General features: G+C 42.8%; 1 protein-coding gene across 2 annotated transcripts in view; it reads right to left on the bottom strand.

Annotated features, from left to right (window-relative positions):
• Positions 1–23,283, bottom strand: part of SSH2 (slingshot protein phosphatase 2) — a 105,049-nt gene that overhangs the window by 68,325 nt on the left and 13,441 nt on the right. Inside the window, exons 1-2 of one of the 2 annotated variants that reach the window (XM_052804962.1) lie at positions 23,181–23,207; positions 1,623–1,666 (exon numbers count right to left, since the gene is read on the bottom strand). In XM_052804962.1, the coding sequence (XP_052660922.1) occupies positions 1,623–1,666; positions 23,181–23,192 (56 nt within the window). In that variant the 5' untranslated portion in view covers positions 23,193–23,207. Of the gene's footprint in view, positions 1–1,622; positions 1,667–23,180; positions 23,208–23,283 lie in introns of those variants that run through there. The other variant, XM_052804963.1, reaches the window with a different exon arrangement.

Here is a 23,283-nt window from a genome sequence, read left to right as displayed (position 1 = left end):
TGATCTTGTGACTGCTGGAAGGCTAAGAGTGAAATTAAAAATCAGAGTTTAGCTGAGTTCAGTTTGAACCTTTGGGAATTGTGCTTTCCAGCTTTCCTCTCAGTCATGAAAGCTGTAAAATGAAGAAACAGCAATTCTTAAATCATCTTCAAGGGTAGAAGACTGAAGGAAACAGACCAGTCACCTTCCCCGGGCCACACAATCATAGGACTACACTGAAATCATGAGAATGTGCAACCAGCACAGCTTTTTCTTTTGCAGATGCATCCAAGTTGGCCCCAGATCCAAAGCCCAAATCTTTTAAGTACTTTTGAAAGCCTTTTAAATAGTAGAAATTATGGCTTCTGTTGTTACCTACTCACACAAACAACATTAAGCAAGGAACTGTAACAGCCACACCGCTCATAAAGGGAGAACTATTTCACCTTCACTTCCCCTTTACTCACTCTGGAGGGAATCTTACGCCTTTCGTAAAATTTGACCGCAACATTTTAAGCCAAGAAAGCGCTCCTGCTGCTGGAGAAGTTACCTGGTATATACACTTTTTGCTTTCATTAAGTTTAGCCATTCTTTTGATGGCTTAGAGGATAGGAGACAAAGCTTACAAGACTTCAAGAAGTCTACCCCTTAAGACTACAACTACATTAGAAAATCACGATTCATATTTGTCACTGTTCAATCAGTTGAGTTTCAATGTTTGGTTGGTTTTTAGGGATAAGCACTTATCAAAAAAGGTTCTTCCTGAAGCAACTGAAATCAGCATTTATGAAAGGTGAACATCTCCATGCAAAACAATCCCAATTAAAAAAAAAAATCCCTGCAAATTCTCTCCTAACTTTCGAGTAGGTGTTTGACCACCTGCATCAGTGGCAAATACCTACACATCCATTGAACATACTGTTTTAAGCAGCAGGTGCCCTTATGGCATAGGATTACCCTGTACTTTAGCTTCTAGAAGTACAACTTTTCGCAAATCCCAAAGACATACACAAGGGCCTAACCAGGAAAAGAAACACAGCTAGAGGATGACTATCACTGCTGAAGTCTCTCCTGTGATGCTCCTGCTAACTAGGATAATCCAACAATCCTTGTTGGCAACAGAGATTTTTTAACCAGAGAACAAGAGTTTATTAGTATGGTTATTCCTCAGAATATTCTGATGATGGGCCAAATCCTGAGAAACAACATACAACATTGGAGGGAACTAAGGAACAACACAACCAGGATTAAGCAAAGTCTCCACATGCACAGAGAAATGGAGTATCACCATCTTACTCAGAACATGTCCACAGGCAAGACACCCCTTCCTGGATGCAAGCAACAGTTTGGAGAATATACTCACTGACTTCTTTGCGAACTGTTCCCCATATGTATTTTTCAGCGTGTAATCTGACTTCTCCCGTTTCCTGCTGCAGCAACCCCTTTACTGGGAGCATCATTTAGGCTATAGTTAAATATATTTTTCAGTAAGGTACACATAAGACAGTTGTGCAACATTAACAATAGGCAGAAAATGATGCATGTTTGCAGAACATGCCAGAATAACAAAAAAAGCCCTGTGGAACATTTCACACAGAAAGGTATCCTCGAGGACTCTCACAAGCCTCAAGTGACAATCTTACCTTCTGGGCTGGGACCGGCATTCTTCTTCCCCACTGTCTGCCTCCTGCATACATAGGAAAGGAGAAAAAAGTTAATATGCTTTAATATATGCAAAATCCAAAGACTTGCATTTCACTGGTTTTTGATGGTAGAAGACAAAGGAAACTCTCACTGCTTCTGCACGTAGCTGTCACTATAGAGGAACTCACTTTCTGCTCAGCTGTCACTTCATGTTCTCTCAAAACCCTTTTAAAAACTCAACATTACAAGAATTTGCACGGACTTCAAATGACCCCTGCCAAACAAGGTAGACCAAGAGCCAAACACATAGTTTACTTCCAGGCAAAAACCTCTGGGTTTTATTACCTTTATGTAGATCATATGAATTCATAGTCCAGTGTCAGCAAACAAGTGTAAGAATCCACAAAACCAGCAAGTAATAAACCTACCAAACAGGACTGGGTGAGCGCAAATAGACTAGAAAGCTGCTTTAGATACAAAATTAATATGCGCTATCTCTAACATGCTGTGGAATTTTACTAGGCTTACCTACTAAAGCCCAAAGCAATACCTCAGTAGAGAGATCTCAGCAACTAATTCTGCTTCACAGTACATTTACATATGCATTGCCAGGCACTGGCTGGCGATGGGTTATAGGATCTGTCTTATCACTGAAAACTTACTACGTTCGTGTAGGTCTGCGGGACCAAACACATTTTAAAACATACCAAGCATTCAGTCAGGGCAAGGGCATCCCAAGAAAACCAGGGTTCAGCACAAGGTGACAAAGGAAGCAAAAAGATAATTTTGTGACTAGCTTGCTTTGGGCTTCTCTCCTGCAGAAGATCTCCTCTCCAGTGAGTGCCCACCATTTGCTGGCAGTGTAAAGTCCAACAGGAGTTGCACAGAATTGACCCACAGTAAAGAGCAAGACCTCAGTATGGCATGATGTATTTTGGTCATTTTTTTCAAGACACAAACCAGCAAGCAGGTAGTTGCAAGAGACCTGTGCCTCTATGACAATAGGGTTGCTAATGTTCTACTAATGAAGTCATGCGGGGGGCACATAATTCTCTGAAGTGTTCTTTTTTTTTTTTTTTCTAACTGGGTACAGAGCTCTTTTCTATCTAACTTTTCCCAAGCTCCAGTACAGTTATTCCATTTCTCTCCCTTTTCTATCACTCATCCCATCATCATTTAAGATGAACACATCCTCTCATGAGCAAAGATGCTGGCACATGTTGTATCATGGCAATAGTATAGTGAACGGTCATGTTTACTGCATTACTCACGAGTCATTTTATAATACTCCTGAAGGCAAACACAAAATGATGCACTTCTACTGTGCTTCTGAAGCAGGAAAGCAGGGATAAAGAGAGTCCAGAGTTGCTTTTCTGCAAACACCTGCAGAAGAGCTGAAACCCTGAAGCCAAAACGTCAGCAGAGAGTGATGGTGTTTCACGCAAGGATGAAGTTCGATTTATACCAACACAGTCATGGTGCTCTCCTCCCCAGCACTGGCCCCTGCCCAAACACCTCTGCAATAGGCTTTGATAACATTCTCCCATGAACAACCGAGGGGCGACTATACAGCTCTTCTGAGAAGGGAAACTATCCTTTTCTTCCTCTTCAGCTTGCTTCAGGAGAGCAATTTGGAAGATGCTCTATCATGCACACACTGCTTTCTGTTCTACATACCACGGCACACAGATAGAAACTAAGGAAAGGTGCGTAAGAGATTTCATGGGCTGGGGGAAGGCTGGAAAACGAGATAAATGTCAATTCCAAATGAAGTTGATGGAAAAAAGGAAATGAGGAACTGCATGTCCCCAGGCCTCTGGTTCAGCCCCACCAAAGAGGACATGTACCTACCTGCTGCCCAGGGCAGGAGAGGAAGGGAAGCGACAGGAGAGGGAAAGATTCTGGAATAGACACATTTACAAAACCTACAGAAACTAACACATAAAAGCATCAAGCTCAGAAAAGGGGAGGAGTGGAAAAGTTAAGTTTCCATAAGATAACCATACAAACAGAAGTTTTTTCCTGAGAATCTTTTGAACTACATTCTTTGTGCCTATTGGATGTGAAGATCACACTCAGTTCATTTTTTCATAGAGTTAAATGCAGATACGCCTGCTGGATATTCTGTTTCTCTCTTATTTAAACTATCTGAATCTGAGAGATATGAGTAACTAGAAAATGCATGCTTGCTACTGGTCTTCTATTTCTAAGAACAGAACTAGAACACCACCATGAAGTAGTTCACTTGGAGCCACCTGCAACCACAAATTCAAGCTAAAACCTGCAAACCATCTACAACAAGCAAGAGCTGGCAGGAATACCTTCTACTCACCATACCTTAGAATCAGCGCAGCAACTCAATAAGGAAGCTAGCATTCCTGACCCCTTCAAAATGAAAACACCAATGAACTCCACAGTCAACAGAGAACAAGCTGTAGCATCATTCAGAAGGGTGCAAATACACAGATGAAGAGCAGTCATCACATGAGCAGCCACAGAGCTCTTTCAGACCAGGGAGCCAAGCCCTTGTTCCCAAGATAAAGTGTCAGCTGCGTTCCCTGTCTGGCAGGACACTCCAGGATACTCTCTGGGATACAGCCCCGAGACTGGCCTTGCTAAAGAATCCAATGGCGTAAAGTCACTTTCCATTATTCAAGCTTTTGTAATAACCACACTGGCTCTGGACCTATCTGAGCCAGACTATTTGTTGTCCACAGCTCCAGACACTGGACAGCTGTCCTGGCGATCCATGCACCCTACACAGCCAAAGTCTCCACACATTTCAACTGCGTTGCTTAACGCCTCAGGGGCAGTAGCTGTTCCATGGACCATGCTGCTCATTCTGTATTTTAGCCTATTTTGGCTTGACAGGTGGTAACAGCAGCATTTTAGGTTTGCAAAAGTAAGAAATTAAGTACTTCCAAGCATTTTGCTAGTGTTTAACTGTCTTGCATGCATGAAACAGTAAGTACCTGCATTTCTACAGCAAGCAAAAGAAAGTCTACTTCAGTCCTAAATACTTCTCATACCTCCTTGCCTTGCTCCTCTTCCCCTAAATTTGTAATCCTAATTACTAGCACTTCCTGAAAGAGTGTATATTCATTTCTCACCCCAGTAGTAGAAAGTGCAGGCAACTCCCAGTAGGTTGGAGTAGAAAATACTGTGGTGAAAAGGATAGCTCCGATCCCTAAGATCACACAGTGCTCCTCTTAGCCAGGCAGCTGATGTCACCAGAGAAGCCACACAGGCCACCTCCTCAGTGCCACGCACCAGTTATGGCAAACAGATATAGCATGCAGACTTAAACTCACCTTGGGCTGTGCCAGTGTGGACAACTGTCTATTGCCCCTGCATTTGAGAGCATAAGGTCTCTCTGGGTTATCGTGTGCAGACTCTGCACTAGCTTCTAGAGATCTGCCTGCAGAAACAGAGGGATGTGGCATGTCCTTTACACTACTAGTTGCTAGGAGCAGTGGACAACTCGCAACACATCTCAATGGCTTCTCCTTAACGAACCCACATACTACAAGTTCTTGTAGCAGCAGTTAAAAAAAACCCCACAAATAAAACATGCACACAAGATCTGCAGGATGAGGATCCAGATCTTTGAAGGGTCAGTCAGTCAAGTATCACAGCCCTATTAAACTGAAAGACACTAGCACTACAGTTACCACCACTGGCTTTGCCCAATCCCCAATCCCACCCCACTACTTTGGGTGGCATGACCTGATGTAACGGCCTCACAGCATTAGCATGGTGGTGTTAGATGGGGGTTACAAACTTGAGTGTAAGAAAGATACTAGAACCACAACACCTTTCACTCAGGATACTGCATCACCTTAAGGACTTAGTGTGCTAAGTGTCCTGAACAAAATCAGCAAGACAAGAAACCAGAAGCCAGCATCAGCTGTGCAGTTAGATTCCTTTGAACAAATTCATTATTTATCTCAAGTCCTGTTGAAAACACCATTAGCTGTTGTGGATATGTTTGTTATCACTGGAACTTCTCACATCCTGCCAGAGTACAAGCTCCAATGAGTTCCCTGGGTTGGAAAAAAAAAAAAAGTTAAGGGGGGGGGGGGGCAAGAAGAAGAGGTCAGAGGGGATGGGAAGAGGTTTCATTACATGCAGGACAGCTAAAGACATGATGGGGTTTTTGAATAAGCCAAAACAGGTCAAAAGCCTATATTTGGCTAGAGAACAAGTTCCTCAAACCCACACTAAGGTAGAACAACTGAAAGAGCACTTGAAATCTCTACTGTGCTGTTCAAGAACCCCAGCTATGCAAACATTTTTAGTGTATAATGAATGGCCATTTCCACATGCCAAAAAAATCCTTGTCACAGCAACTGGCAAGCCTGGTACGCCATAGCCGAAAGTCCCAGAAATGACAGGAGAAGATCCTGAAATATGCAGCTCATTATCTTAGCTCCACTCAAAATTCAGCCCTCAAGAGCTCAGTGTGGAGGAGGCTAGACATGGCCCAATCAATTACCATCTGTCCCTGCTGAAGCTCTTACAAGATCTCTTTAATATTAGACATAAATGTAGCAGATTTGTGTGAGAAACACATCTATTCAGAATATAGCTGACTGTCTACAAAAACAGAACTGTAGACAAGTGCGATATGAGCAAGAGAGCCATCGCCAGCACCTAGGATGCTATCTGGAACAAAACTAACCTTCACTAACCTCCTCATCATCAGCAACTCTGACCAGCCTGCAGCCTACTCCTTCCCTGTCTCTCATGTTTTTCCTGGTATTTACAGAGTGGTCAGGTTCAGGTTATCTGAATCATCTTCACCCCATCAACTATCTCCTTTGCAAATGCATCCATACCTTCTCATGGACAGAGGGCATTCAGCACAGAAGAAGATACAGCCAATGCTCCCACATTTCACATATCCCACCACTACTATTTCTCCTCTTCCACAAGTCCATGCTACCATCCAGTGTATACCATACCCATCCTACAGTTCTCTGCGCTGTGTTCTGGTCACTATGAAATTCTGCAGCTGCAAAACATCACAAAAACCTTAGTAACTGTGAGCCAAAACTAAGCTGCAATGACAAGTCACCCCACTAGAGGGGAGGGCAGGACAGAGAAGACGTGCCCAATGCATGGTCAAGTGGAAGCTTCAGTGAAGGAAATTACTCCAATACTGACATGACTACTAAAATAAGCACCTTCAAATTTTCATGTTATTTTCAGTATAGTTCCAAAGAGGAGGAAATACTGCTGCCAGTGCAACAATTCATCAGCCAAAAAGTGGACCAAAACATTCCTTTCTGAGGACATCTTTGGGAAGGCAGTTTACATTTGAGAAGAAGCATGCTTGGACAATGAAACCAGGTATTTGGAGGCGTGACCTGTGACAATGACCCACTTCGGCTTTTAAAGCTGCCTTCGCACAGGTGGTAGCAAGAACCTTGGATCTTGCCCCAGCCCCACGTTCCCTGTGCCCTGTAGCACCCTTGCTGTAACGACAGCAATAGGTGCAAGAGACAGCAGCTTCCACAAATGCTACTTGAAGATTCCTGATGCTGGATTGCTGCAGTCTCAAACCAGCCTCCTCCACCAGCCTGCAACGAGGAGGAAGCTGAACAGCACTGATGAGGTCCAGAGGGAGTCATGCCCTGCTTTCCTTGACCAGAAACAGAGGCCTCGGGGGAAATGGAAGGAATGAGTCGCATAGCTCTAAACTAGGCCATAATATTAAATGCAGTTCAAAGTGAAAGATGAAAAATTCCATCTCTGCTCCTTTCAGGCCATGTAGGACAGAATATGCAAAACATTAATCCTGTTTGTGCTTTGATCCACTGCCAACTATCTGTCATCAAAAGGGCAAGGGAGAAGAGAGAAATTTTTTGAGTGCTATTCTGTTCTATACAATGGGAGTCACTCCATGTCACGCAAACAATTCTGCTCTTATAAATCTCCTTTTTGCACACTGATGTAACGATAAACAAGATTCAATCTGCATTCTTACGTACAGGGAATGGAGCTGTCTGCCTGTATTTAACATTAGGAACATCACAGCAAGTTCTTTTACTGTAAGAGATATGATTATTAGCATAAGCCATGTGTCTAACAATCACTACATTTCTATTAACCAAGGAACATTTCACACAGACTACACCCTAAAAACACATCTTTCAAACCTTAAAAGACATTCCAATTTAATAACTGCTTGCTACATATGATTTTATACCAACATACCTGACTGTAAAGACAATGCCTGGGAAGTGTTTTTATCAGGAGTGTCAGTGGTCACAGGCATCAATATCAAGACAGCACTGACAATTTAGACAGTTTTCACCCCACAAGTCAACATTTTGCTCATAGCTGTGACGTGCACACTTCAGACATTACAGAACTTCTCTCCCCCTTCTCCATTTTCTAAATCTTGGCTAGGTGTTGCTTTTTGGATGGGCAACTTCATTATTTTCATTGTTTGGTACACTTTCCCCTTTTACAGGAATCCTCTGCACAGCAAACGCCAGCAGCGAGTGATCCCGAATTCCTCACAGGAAGGCAGAACCCAGAGGTGGATGTGAAACCACACTCATTTCTTGAAGCTGTTAATTTTCAAAGTCAATATTGTTCTTTTTTAAAGAGATCCTTATTAAAAGGGGGCAGAGAGGCCTTGTGCAAGAGTAGGAACGCAGAAGCTACTTTGTGAGAAGCTACATGAGATAAAGAACTTGGAGCCTTTTTACCTCTCCTAGTGAAGTGCAACTGGCAGCTTCTTATTTATACAACACAAAATGAGGTAATATAGATCCCCCCAAAGCCGCAGCAAGATTCAGATGTAGCCACGCCATCAGAGAGGCTTTTCACTTAACATTGTCAAGCCACCATCACGTGAACAACTCTGGACCCAGTCTCAAAGGAGGTACTACAAAGAAAAGACTTGTAATTAAATGAGCGATCTTCTAGTTCTCTGCCTACCCTTTCCTTGGCTAGATCCCATCCAGTTGTTCAAACACACACTAAGTGCCTCTGAGCCGAACATGACCTTTGCTGGGAAGAAGGCAGCTGCTTTAGTCAAATCGGAGGCTGTGCAGCCAGGCACCGATCCAGTTGTTAAACCATGCAAATACTCCTCTGCATAGCATCCACCAGTCTCCCGGTGTATTGTTTGGGCTACAGCCGTACAGTGCAGTGCAAGCTCCTCCATACAGGAGCTCTCCTTGCGTGTCAGCAACTATTAAGCAAGTCAGTACAAAAACCACCCTCCCCCAACTATTGCCCAACGCATGGATAACCCAGTCTGGTTGAGTATTGCAGAGAGGGTGCCATTACTGCAGCCACAGCCTTTCCTCTAATGCAGTACAAGTCACCTAGGGATAAGAGCATCTACTGGACGTTCAGATTACTTAGGGCTCAAATCAACCCTTGACACAGACACATGGTGACATTAGAGGTGCCCTGGGGTATCCAACATCTGCACGAGACTGGCATTAGATGCCCAAAGAAGAAAATGAGGAGAGGCCCTTGAAGTCCAGGGGACCAGGATCTGTGCATGGACATCACATAGAACTGAAGTTCAACACCTTCCAAGACGAAATATTTGACAGATGCCTATTCAACAGCAGGCCCTGCACAAGGCTGGTCCTATCAATAATCTCAAAACATCTGCGGGAACAAAGACAGACAAATGTTTGAGTCAGATTGCCAAATATCTATTACACATTTCTGTAGCAGAGAGACTTTCATACAGTAGTCTGAGTTGTATCAATCTCTTAAATAAACTGTGTTAGCAAAAAGCCCACACATACTGCATTTGCAGCAAGGCTGAAGTGCCAGCAACAACACTCTGGCTGGTAAAAAGAAACAAGGGCTGACTCGAAAACCTGGGTTGATAAAAAGGTTCCCTTTTTTCTTGCAAGAAGCCCAAGACTACACATAAATTCACCAGCTAGAGCTTCCAGGGCTGGAGGGGGGATACTGAACTGTAACAGGTACTCTATCCAGCCTGACTTTGTCTAGTAGCAGTTTGGTAGTAAAAAGGGTGATTTGACCACCAAAAAAATGGGCAGACAGAGTTTGCAACTTCCACAGCTGCAGCATGGAGAACAAAGACAACCAGAAATCTGCAGCAGTTTGTGTGAACCGATTTATTCGGTATATTATGGAAACCATCAACATGGTAGCGATGTGCAAGTACTCACATATGGAGGATAGGTCTCAAAGCTGAACTGAAAACCTGTTCACTTCAGAATCCCTCGGTCTCTGGAGATGGTTAACCTTAACCATTATTAAAAGTTATGAAACCAATTTATAAAGTCACCTAGTATGCTCTAGAGAGCTAGTTCATCGCTACTTTTTGAAATACTTACATTTGCCAAACACTTTTTAAAAATAGAAGCTGCTACCAAGAAGCCTTTGTTTGACATAAAAGTTCTTCAAAAAGCTAAACTGCGAAAACTAGGCCACAAACGGGAAAGGGGAGAACTGCACTGTGTTTTGCATAGTGCTTTTACCTTTCCAAAGCTATAGGGATAAGGGGTAAACAAGCAGCTTTCTCCAGCCATTTCTCTCTCACCCATCACTATTTGCATGAAATGTTTTGAATGAACAGTTTTCCTCCTCACATTTCTTCTGTGTTTGAGGTACCACATAAGCAATAGCTTTCTGCAGCCAAGTGTTCATTCAGTGGTTGGCATTCCTTCCAGATTGTTTTCTGTATCACTTTGCTGTGTCAGTAATTGGTATATTTAGGTCAAAGACATTGCGCTCCTACTCTGGAGAGAGAAAAAAACAAGTTCCTTATCAAAGCTTTCATCTTCCCGCTGGAGCTAAGAGATTTATGCAAACCTTGTTTAGATTAGGCTTCACTAAAAATTGCAGAAATAAAACTCAAACACTTGAAGACAAAAATTAGAAGCCTCCAACTGGTACAACAAGAGTCAGGATGAGAAATACAGTGTGACACAGCCTGCTACACTACACCCCAAGAACAGATTAAAAAGGAGATTACTGTCAAGTGAATTTCTTCAGTGAAATAAGCTTGCCTGATGGGGAGTACAACAGCTTTTGCCTTAATCACAGAGACACACCCAAAGGAAAAACCAAAACAAAACAAAAAACCAACCAAACATTGTAGATACATATTCACATTAAATATCCCTACACCAAAGGGATACATAACTTCTCTCTGAAACTGTGTAGTAGCATGTCATCTCCAGACACTTACAGACACCAAGAAAAAAATAATCTATTGTCTCCCTGAATAGGCCTTTCCTCTAACTTTTAAAGACCTTTCAACACTGCGCAAGTGTGACAGAAAAGGCAGGTATTTAACAGAATTATAATGTTTTGCTAGATTTAATGCCTCCCAGAACCATGAAGATACCCCGCTTAATCTCCTTTTAGGCAAAGCTAATGAAGTTGTCCACTGGAAATCTTAAAATCTAGAAGCATTTGTTTCCCTACAACAATAACAAATACTTACAGTGATGGGACAAGTGTGAGAAAACTCGCCTGATGTATAAACACAGGCACTATAACTCCAGTTTTCATACTGGGAACTGTTTGTGATGTCAAGGGTATAGTTTGACTAAGACCAAGTCAAAGATACGCGGCGTACACTGGTGAATCTCAGGGCAGGGCTTCTACACAACGTACAGTCTGTGATTAAAATGAAATCCCAGCTCCACAGGTTACTGCAATGAGCAGCCATTCATTATCCATTCATGCAGGGTGACACATTTACACACATGAAATTGTGCCTATGCAATTATGAAGGATGGACATTCACACCTCAGACCCCCTCCAGTCACTCACTACCTGTTAATACACAGATCTTGCTCAACCTTCCAATGCGCTCAAGAGCTTTCAGAAGCAGCATGGCTACATGCACCTCCTCAGCCAGCAGCAGGCTGACATCTTCACTTTAGAAGCTGGGCCTGTTTCCAGCTGGGAGAGGGAGTCTCCTGAACTGCTGCATTAAAAAAACAAAAAAAAAGACAGCTAGAACTAAACAGGGTTGAAGGAGCCTGAAAAGCAAACTTGCTAATGAGCCTTACACAGAGAAGTTGGAGACCTGGAACTGCAACTGATAATCTTTTATTGTTTATGAGCAATACTATTACGCATTACAAGAAATAAGGACATAGACCAGACATAGCAGATGCGCAACACCAGCTTCTGGTTTAAGTCAGTTTCCCATTGAAATGAGCAAACATTAAATGTGCTTTTAAAAGAGGAAAATACTTGGCTTTCACTCCTCATGCTGAACAGCTATTTTAGGAGGAGGAGGGTGGAAGGAAGGGAGGTACACTGCAAAGGGAAGGGTCTTTGTCTTGCAATCAGCCATCTTCCTGTTAGCATCTAGTTTACCTTGGTGCACACTCACAGCAGCCTCATTTGTATCCCTACAGTTATCTCCATTGAAAACCAGGGCATTATTCTAGGCCTCTGTGCAGGCACAGTTCAAGCTGCAACTCCAGAACTTTGACTTTTCCCAAAATGTATAGTAGGGTCACTAAAGCAATGCTGATTCACCTGCAACATATATGAAATACATTATTCCCACAATGGGACAAGAGTAGAGCTATCTGGATACCATTCCTATTTATGTCATAACTGTGTCCCCAGAACAAAGCTGTGCCAGCATAGCTCTCTTGTTAAAAATCTAATTCCTGGTCAGCAGCAGCATAACCAGGCACAGGCTTTTCATTTTGACAGCTTGCCTTAAACTGCACAGAGGAAAGCACATCCAGCCATCCATGAGACACATTTAAGTTGCATCTTCACCCCATGCCAGCTCAGCACTACGCTCTTAAAGCCAAGTGGCTGGCTGTAACACGCAAGCATCTTTCTCCCTGCCAGAACGTTAGAAGAGATTCTCACCCACTCAGCTCCTCCGAGATCCAATCCCTGCAAGCTCCTGTCAAATCTCCTCTTGACGTCATGAATGTACAACACCGTGGATGAATTAGGAGCAGCACAGAAATCTTCATGACCTACCTGAACTATAAGCACCAGCAGCCAGGCCACTTAGGGCCCTTGGCCTACTCCATCAATAATTAAAAGATGATTTTCCAGATGAAAAAAATTCTGAGAGTGAGAAGTTATTTAACACTTAAGAAGGTGAAATAAAGACTCTGAAAAGGGAGGAGAGCAACACTCAATCTTTCCGAATTCCATGATACCCAACCTCTAAAAAGCAACATGGAGAGGAAGTCATTAATATTTCAAATTCTTAACATTGCTTAGCCTGAATCTGTGTTCAATGGTACAATTACAAGTTGCAAATTGTTACCTAGCATTTGTGAGAAAAACAAAAAAAATACCACCAAAAAAAACCAACAAAAAAAAAAGAGGTATCCAAGCAACTACATTGTCTGGATGCAGCAGCATCTGTGTTGGCACTTGCAGGCTGCTATTGCATAACCCTGGATTCAAGCAAGAGCACAGCCGGGGAGTCTCTGCTCTATTGCAGTGACACATCTAGAACAGAAGTGGCTGGTAGAGGTTTAACAGCAGGAGTTTAGACCCTATATGAGAGCAGGAATTGGCAGCAAAGTCTCTTCACCTCTAGCCTCCATGTGGGTAGGGAAAAAAACCCCAAGCGTTTCAGGCAAAACTTCAAAAGGAATTGCTGGGACAGCTTTCCGTACATGCAGGACACAAAGCAGAGTCTTTGGAGAGCAGAGGGAAAGGAACGCCTGAAGATATTCCCTGGCAAGACACTGCAGAGGGAATCACAAGGTACAAAGTGTACTCCTTGTTCACATCCTCCATCCCCAGGGCGCAGAACAGCCTCCCAGCTGCCCCACTTCTAGCAGGGGACCACTGCTACTAGAACTGGAACATAACAGTTATAAACTACTCAGAATCACTCACTTCTTTAAAAAATACACCCAGGTATTAGTCTCATGCTGTTGGAACTCAAGCCAACACGCTGAGCCATTTTTCTTGCCTGATACAAGCTGGTTTATAGGCTCTTGTACACTGTTTCTCCACAGCAGAGTTCTGCCTACACTCTTTCAGCACTGCATGCCTACAGCCAACTGGAGATACAAGGGTCTAAGCAGCTTCCGAGAGACCAAAAGCAAGGCAGCAAATATAATAACACCTCCTCCAACAGTGGTTGAAGAAAAAAGAAAAAAAGAGAAAGGAAAATGAAGCTGAGGAGTAGAACAGGGTTTTCTGGATGAGTCAAATATGAGCAGAACAAAGTTGCATAACGAGTGCCCCTTGACTTTTGTTATTTCTCCCAGCCAGCTCCTCCAAAAATCTATTTGTTATTGTTTATTTGGGTATCAGTCCAAATTGCTGTGGGAGGAGAGAAAAGGAAAAAAGGAAATGCTGTCAAGCTATTAATTCTAGTACTGTAGTCATCTAGCACTCTCCATCTATTAACAAATCAGTGTCCTGTTTACTGCAACACTCTCTAGAGCCTGAAAGTTAAATACAAGAAAAACAGATCTTAATTAGTCTCTTGCAAAAGTGACTCCAGCACTGTTTCTCCTCAGCCAGCATGAATTCTGCCTTTGCTTATTTACCCACTGCTCAGTCCGGAATGGCAGTGTCGTTTCACGTCTCTCCAGAGACAGTAGGCAGCAGCAGGGAAAGCAGGCACCCAGCGAGCAGCATGTAGCTGGGAGCATCACTCCTGAAATTTAAGCCCCTGAAACATTATATTGCAATAAAGGCCAGGCTGTGTCAAAAGCCAGGAGCAACTGTGGCCACCACCCGTCCTCCCATTCTCCCAGGATAGAAAAGGCGGCACATTCCTACATGTGTATATCAGTAACAGGAGAAAAGCTGTACTAAACCAGAATGCAGTGTTATGTTTGGTTATTTCCCTGCCTCAGGATGCAAGTGCCACTGCAGTGGGTACAGCTTGACCTGTCAAAGGGACACGCTTCCATACAGCCACTTGCCCTCACTCCATGCCAAACCTGGCTGTTCCCAGGAGCAGGAATGGCTGATGCAGAAGCCCACTGTCCAGAACCGCCTTTAATGACAGAAGGAGAGAAACACTGTGCCAAAGGCAAAGGAACCCCATTAGTCTTCGCACAAGCCTAGATTTGCCTGACCCCTGAAGTTCAATAGATGTATCAGATTTGTGGCCCTGCAGTACTTGCCTATATAATCCCAGCCTCCTTTGTACCATCTGTTTCCCCTTCGGCAGACTGGCCATTAGAGACACAATGCTAAAACTCATGTCTCCTTAGTAACAGGTTTTTGTTGATCTCTCCCGTGCCTCCCAATCTTTCTATCAATCCTGTAATCTACTAGGATTTTCCCTGCAGGGGATGCATAACAGCAACAGTGGAAAAAAATATATGGGATGATAGAGACACTTTAGGGCAAGGGTAGAAGGTGTAAAAGGGGAATGCACGAAGTTAGAAGAGCTACAAGTCTATCAAAACCAGATGTTCTCATTATATTGGAGCAAGCCACCAATATACCTTCCAAGTGCCAGGTTTAAGATCTCATCTGAGCACTCAGTGCTTCAATAGTTTTTTCTTAAAGGGTTGCCAATTATGAACAGTTTGCCATCAATACACAAGTCTTAAGAGAAAACACCTTTCACATTCCCTGCATCCCTAAGACCATCTTCTCTAATACCTCAAAGGTAAAAACACTGCCAATCTCAACACTATGCAGGTAAGGAAGGACTGTATTTCCAGTCTATAGAGACTGGCTCTCTTACAGCAGGTTTTAAGTCAGCGATTGCTGGCTGCCTTTGGTTCCTTAATCCCTAAATCCCTACACTCTCTTCTTGAGGTTAATCCAGTTAAAACTCTCCCTTCCCTTTGGCTGGGGCCTTGCATAAATAACCCCCTGAAGAGCAGAGCTGCAGAAGCCAATATTCAAGAATATGGCACTTCCCAGAACTTTGTCCTGCTGCAAGGGACAGTGGAGAGTAAGTACTTCCTGCCTATGCCAGAAAAGGAAATTAAGATTAGCTAGGTAAGGGCAAAAGGCACTCCTTATGGATTGCTTAAGTCAGCAGGAATCAATCATCCAGTCCGATCCAAATCCTCCAGTTGCTTTCTGCCTTAAGATAACTAGAAACAGGTTTATGCTGTACTAAGATAAAGCAGCCTTAAACCAGTGTAAGCCCTTATGTGAAAATCCCCCTTTTTGGGAGGAGAGGAGAACTTGCCTTTGAGGTCAGGTCTAAATGAGATGGCTATACAATTATAGTCATAGAGGCCATGCGGTATTTGGAAAAGCAACACTGGTCAGGAAAAGAAAATCACTTCTTTAAACTTTGCCTGGCTGACCTGGACCAGCCAGCTCCCTTAGTGCTGAACCTCGTGGGCACGAGAATGAAGGCAGTACTAAGAGGATGCAGCCGGTCCTCAGCGCTCACTCAGCCTGCCAGGAGAGGCCAGTGTAATATACACTCCAACACATGCAGACCATGAGGACTGTCTCCTTACACATGAGGCATCAACAGTCCAACCCAGTGAAGATGAGTACCTGCCCCCACAAAAAAGCCACAGTGAAACACACCCAGTGAAGATGCAAAGGAATCCTGCGAAGAGTCTTCTCTATTCCCTGCTATAGCACAGAGAAAGCAAGGACAAGTGGCTGTATGAAAGTGTGTCCTTTTCTGACAGGCGAGACCTTACCCACTTCCAAAGGCACTTGTTCCCTGGGAGTGAGCCCTGTGTAACCTAGCACCATCCCCTGGGCAGGCAGTGAGCAGTTGCAAGAGAAATCCTTAAGCTGGGACAGGCTTTAGGTCAGTGACCCGACAGACCACACGGATCCTGCCCCCGCAGCCCCCACACCCATCTGCATGTCTTATTCTCATTGTGAAGCTGAGCCAGAGGCTCTGGAGCAGCACGCATTGCTGTGGAGCAGCCTGTCAGAGAAAAAACACTGCACATGGGCTCCCTGGTGCTTGCCAAGCTCTTCAAGCTATGCACTAGAGCCAGGACTCAGACCATAAGCTCTTTGTGTTCCTGGTCATTCACAACCAACAGAAAGAGAAATCTGGTTTTGAGGACTGTTTATCAGCCTAGTCCTTCCCAAGATCCTCAGTCTCGGGGGTAGTGAGAATGAACAACCCCATCAGCTTGCCTCCCTAACTAAAGAGATAGCAAGTAGAATATGCATTCTGCTTCCCAGGCTAGAAGCAGTTACCCCACACCTGCTTATCTCAGTGTAAGACGACAAAACAAGGAGCAAGACGCCTGCACAGCTCTGAGCTGCAATACATGTCTAACTCCATTCACACAGATATGGAAAGCTGCCGCTCAGTCTCTAGCGTGTATTTAAACGCTCATTCTGAATGGCCAATTAGTCAGAAGTGGAATGTTTCTGCATTCATGGAGTAGCTATTTTAAGATTACATTATGCGCTCTGCTTCCATTAATAGGTTTACTTATAAAAAAAAAAAAAAAAGGAAAGGCGTTACACCCAGCGATGCATTTGCCTCGGAAGACTTGAGTGCTGCATGTACCCAGCACAAGCAGAGGAAAGCTAATGAATTCTGTTATTGACAAGCCACATTTTTCTTCACAGCTCCAGAGATGACCTAGTCATTAGGCTTGCCAAACCTTGATGGAACAAGTCAAATCACTGTGTTCACTGGCCAGCTCTGTTATAGGCCCGTCAACCTGCATCTTCCACGGAGATTTAACACAGCCATAGAAGTCACCAAACTCAAAGAAGTTAAGCCAAACTACTGCAGCATCTTGCATCTCCTGCGGCTCTGGAGGAGACTAACTCAGATAGTCTCATTCCAGACACCAGTTTCCCTGCTTGTGTTGCCCATGCTCTGCCTTCACCCAGTGATAACCGGTGCACATCTACACCCCTCCAGTACCTCTGGATCCTTTCAAGGCCTTGGAGTCCCACAGCTATTTGACAAGCTGAAAGTTCACAGGAACTTATTTTGGAGCAAGTCAAGAACTCTCAGGTTTTTTAAGTTAACAAGACTTAAATTATTAAATGCTGTCAAGCTTTTATGAAAGCCAAAGGCAATTTTAGGGAAAATACACACACGCGTTTGGTCGAGACCCACCCCTCCCAACCTCTCTTGCGTGTATTAGGATTGCAGCTTTATTCATAAAATTCACATACAATCACTCATCAACTGTAACATCCAGATTTGTTTCTTCCACCTTCTCCAAGCCTGAGCTGTGATATCAGGTTTTGATCAATGTGGTTTTCTGAGAGAGAAGATTGGAGGAGCTAAGAAGGGAAGCATGAATACAAGCACTTAGCCAAACACCGCAGATAAATTGCATGCCAATGGCACAAGGGGTATTATTTTAACTTCGAAAATCAATAATCCTAACACAGGGCAGATTCAGTGTAAAGAATCAGTTTTCTGTCAACAGTTTTGCTTTTACTAACAGGTTTATACAGATTGATTTGACGATCAAAGCCATAGAATCCAAAAGGTACATGTATAATAAATCTCATTAAGACTAGAGCAGGTCAGCCCTCTGATGAACTTAAGCTGTAGATCCTTCTAATGCTCTTGAAGAAAGCTTGGGTGACCAGCCAAATGAGGATTCCCTCAGCTCACAAATTCACATCTTCTGAGCCAAGTGGAAATACTGTATGAGCTAAGCAAAACAGAGTTTTGTGGGTTTGGATTTTGTTTTGGGTTTTTTTTTTTAAACAATGTGAAGAGCAAGCAAATAACCCCAAATTATGAAGCAACACATACTAGAGTCAGAGCGGAAAATAAAAATCCAACTTGGAGGAAAAAAGGTGATACAAAAAACATTGTATTAAACTGATGCTATTTTGATATTAGATTCAAATCTAAAGAAATGCATTAGCCCACACAGACATAAAAAGTACAAAGAAGTCTTAATAGTATGTGAACTCCAGAGCACAGCCCATCTGCTGAAAAATGAAGGCTACTAAAGATGGACAGCTTTACTGTCAGGGCATCCACAAGCAGAAAATTCACAACACCGAACAACTTTAGCTGACAGTCATCTCTCCTGTAAAGCCTTGATCTCAAAGAGTTAAGAACACTGATTTAGACCCAACAGCAGTTGCTGTATCAAATGCGGGGTGGAGGGGCGGGGGGGATAAACACAGAGGACTGAACAGCAGTAGCAGCACATATCTATAGAAAAACAGTATTATATGCTGCCAAGGAAGGAAATTAAATAGAAGGATGCCCAAATGCTTGAAAGCACTGCTTAAAACAAACCTAATATGAAGTCTGACCTTGTCAGTCTTCAGCCCTGGGAGGGCTCAGCTTCCACTGTGCAGAGGTGGAATGGACACAGACATCACACACCAGCAGTGGGACTAGGAGCTGTATGCAGGTTCACTAACAGCACTTTAGTGCTAAAAAACTTTGGCCATTGTGGAGAAACAGTAAACTCTTGGCACAGATATGGTAATTTCAACTTTGTTCATTTTACTGCAGTAATAAGGATACTGCTTTACAGATGCCACAGCTGATATATGCAAAAATGTGAAAGAGAGTAGATAATTTCCAGCTTTCTTGGTTAAAGCACACAACCCTCACCAAGGTCTAAAAAAAAAAAAAAAAAAAAAAAAAAAAATTAAAAAATCTCTTCCCCCAAGATTTCAAGATATTTCTTTTACCAAAGCATGGTGGTTTTCCCCCTGTTTTTTAAAGACAATAGCAAGGAAAAAAAAAAAAAAAACAAAACCAAACCACCAAACAAACCAGCTTCTGATGCATTTCTGTGAAAATATGGAAGAGGTAGAAAATCCTGGATTGTATTTAACTAGTGAACAAGGTCACAAATTAAGCAGTCTGAGAATTTCTGGTAGCTTAGCCCTGAAATAGTCCCCCTTTTTTCTAGCCCCCACCCCCTTCACTGCTCAGCTCAAAATGCAAGACCAACAAGAACACATCATACAGCCTGCATTGGTACGGGCAAATACATGGCTGAAGTCACAGGAGCACATTCTTCAGGGCTCATGAACGATCACGTGACAAACATCACAAGAAGCCAATTTACTAAACACAATTTAAACTTGAAGAAGTTAAGAATAATAAAAAAAACATTATGGAAACACCTCTTAGGAAGGGAGGAGCTACACTTGAAAAGACAGCAGCGAACAACAAAGCAAAGATCAGTTCTCATGTTATCTGAAACTTTTGATTGCTAGTGCTACCATACAGGCTAGTATTGCTTAAAGTTCCTAATACATACTTTTAGTTACATAGCTTACAGTCAATAAAAAAGTTGACCAGCAGTCAGTGAAGACCTTATCAATAAGCCTCTCACAAAGATACAAATATTTGAATTTAATTGCATAGACCTGAGCTAAAACTTTTCTGATTCTGCATGTTTGAAGAGCAGCAACCTGTTCATTTGCTATAAAGCTTATATGTAAGAGTGACTACTTTTTCAAAAAGCAAGAGGACATGCAACCCACAATCCCTCTCTTTAGCTGTCAAGAAGGACTGACAGCTATTCAGAAGAAAACACATACAAGGTCTGCTTCCAACTCCAATCAGGTAAATGGAAATAAAAGCAGAACTGCCTCTTAACAACATGGCACTGTACAAACTGATTTTCACACTTCTATCTGTATTGATTTCTGTACCAGGACAAAGGAACTTGTTTTTTATTTCATAAGAGCCACTTTCACTGGAAAAGTTTCAAAGCTATACTAACATTTTATCCCGACAATTTAATTAGGGATTGGTCCAATCCTGGAGTAGTGCTCAACACTCAGGGATCCTGAAGGCTCTTAACTGTTTAAAAATGTTACAATGATCTGCAGGGCCACTACCAAATAGATCACTGTAGACTCATCCTTGGGATTAAGTCATCTCTATTTGTGAGCCCTTATGTGATGATCTGTCTATTACAGAGCATAAGTACTGCGTGAAAGCCTCTTCAAGGCCTTCACCACCATCTGTGAATTACATTATTAACAATGGTATGAACTTCCTAAGAGCATCTGGTTCTCTCCCCACCCCCTTCTCAAATCACTGGAAAGAGCTCTTCAGTATCAAAACAGGCACGGGCAAAGCTGTTTTCCTCCTTTCCCTCTCTCCCCACCTCCTCCTGCCCTCCAACAGCAGAGGATAGATGGGGGTCAGTTCTCCATTTCCATACCCTACATGTATTCTGCACAACTCTTGCTATTGTTAAATAAAGATGAACCAAAACAACTAAGTGACACGTGTACCACAGGCATTTTATTGGGAAAAGCGGAAGTTTATTTCATCGTTTTGCAGAGGCAGCATCTGAAGTATGCTACTGAACTGCTGCTGGAGAACGCATGTGCTGAGGCACAACGGGAACTAAACAGTCCTACCCCAAGACCTCACTTTTCACCAGCACAATTCCCAAAGTTAACCAAAAGCAGGCAGCAGCCATTAAGCCAACTTGAATAGTTACTGCTGTAGCTAACTTTCTGGATGCAAGTAAGTATTTTGTCATCCCCATCCTCCTCCCCACCAAGTATGTTTCAGAAGCTTATTCTGAAAACGTGCCAGCTTCTTGTAAACAAGAAGTAGGAAGAGACAGTATCACCTGGGACATCAGAGCACACTCTCCACTGAACTTTGCACAGCGTTCACATCAACCAGCCTCCTTGGCTACTCTAAGGGATCATTTAGTCTTGCAGGAACAGAGTTCTTCCTATGTCTCTTAAGAGCCTCTCGTCACCTCAACTTTCTGTATATATCAGCAGCAGTTTTTCCGTCCTGTTTTTCACGGTATAATTCTTTAGTTGCACAATTAAAGATCACAATTCAGACAACATTGTTACAGCCCTGTAAGATACAGCATCTTCCTCTGTCTTAAGTTAGCAGCAGTATTTCTTGAAAGAAAAGAGCAACATTATGGCTAGCTCAATAAAGACTTCTATTCAGCAAGAAACAGCATCCAAACCAAACAATCCTGTAATGTGCAATAACAGGCAGAAAATAACGGGTGGGGGGAGGGAGACAACAATGTTTCTGCACAAAGTCACATGAACCCTTCTTCTAACATACTGTTTCTCTTATGCCCATGTTTCAAATAAATAAATAATCAGGCATATGTTGAGATGCTGGGACACTAGCATCTAGAACATACTCCTACTGTAATTACAAGTAAATACAGAATTTCTTCAAGTCTACAAAATAATGGGCAACTGTGTTTATTCAGGGGCACCATCACTCTGATGTGCTGCCCAAATGCACACCCTGTGTGTGGGTCATAAGAGGAAGTATGCAGTTACTGTTAACGTCAAACTACAGGAGGGGTGGAAGCTAGATGCACATAGTAGCTAGCCTCCAGGATGGTTCTGCCAGAGTTTAATTTTATTTCGGTCATGACTAGTCACTCTGCTTTGGATGGCAGGTCAAGCTGAAGATGAACCACTATCCAGACTCCTGGGAAAGGACATAGTTATGTTTTTATGCAGCCATTTAAACAAGTCAAGAGAGCCATAAGAAAATTAAACAAGTTTTATGAGTGGCTTTAGAGGGACGGCTTAACAACTGAATCCCAAACTCTTATTCCCTATAGCTTATTGGGAGGGGTGCAGGGAGAAGAAAAGCAAAGAAACCAGCAAATCTTGGAGCAAATTAGTGGCAATTAGAGATGGGCTCTGCCAAGCCCTGCTCCCAACATAGAGTGGGAACACAGCATCCTATCAAAAGGATCTTACGATTATAACATTGATATCTGGAATCACAGCAGCTAAAATTGGAATGAATTCCCATCTTTCAAACAGTATGTACAGGTGACCATGTAATCCAATTAGCTAATATTTTGCTAAATCAGTGTATTGAATATCACCCGATGAGCTCATTTTTGGAGCCAGTTCAATGCCTCACTTCTAGGACTGATGTCAGTGTCACATGCTTGGAGAGGATCAGTCTGCAGCTGGATATTTTAAAGCCTTCTATTAGGAGTACAGAAAAGTCAGCGGATTTCAACAGCATCAACTAATGAATTTGTGTTTTATCATAACAATTTAGTCACCAGACCCAGCTGTCAATATCTCTGTGAGAATATCAGGCCATTTCAGACAGTCTTCCCCTCCCTCCGCTTTAAGCCACTAGATGGAAACTGAAGAATGCAGTAACTAAGTTGTTTCAACAGAGAAAGTTGTTTCAACAGAAAAGGAAATCAACAGAAAGACAAGGAAACAGGAAACTCTCACTGATTCTGACTGGCTCATGATAAAATGATTAACCATTGAGGGACACTAAACTCAGCAGTTGTAAAAATACATAAACAAACAAACAATAGCAGGGCAAAAGGTGTTGAGCATCAGTAGCACAAATGCTTCAAGTGGTAACATTCAACCCTACCTTCAAATCCCACTCACTCACAGTCCAACTGTGAAGCCATCTTTTATTTTGACTTAATACAGGGATGTCACTGAAGTTCAGTGGCAAGTGTTCATGCAGTATCGGTGAAGTCTCCCGCACTTTGAGGCCCACTGCTTGCACTTTGTACCAACAAGTAGGAATAGATTTCCATTACACAAATAAGCAGTGTCTTCATTGTGCAACTGCATGCGACTTTTTCGGAGAAAAACAATGCTCAAATACAAGGAGTGTTGTGTGCATCAGGCTACAGAGTGGGTGGTAGTGATGTTGTCATAAAGCACTCAGCACTGCTTACCTCCACGCCCATTGACTTCAGCAGAAGGCTACATACGAAAAGTCTCTGAAGATGAAGTTGAAGTGTTCCCTAACCCATGGCGCTGTCCATACACTATACTTAA

Source organism: Harpia harpyja, chromosome 12 (genome assembly GCF_026419915.1).
Source record: "Harpia harpyja isolate bHarHar1 chromosome 12, bHarHar1 primary haplotype, whole genome shotgun sequence".
NCBI classification, from domain to species: Eukaryota; Metazoa; Chordata; class Aves; order Accipitriformes; family Accipitridae; genus Harpia; species Harpia harpyja.
This window is presented reverse-complemented; position numbering and strand designations above follow the sequence as displayed.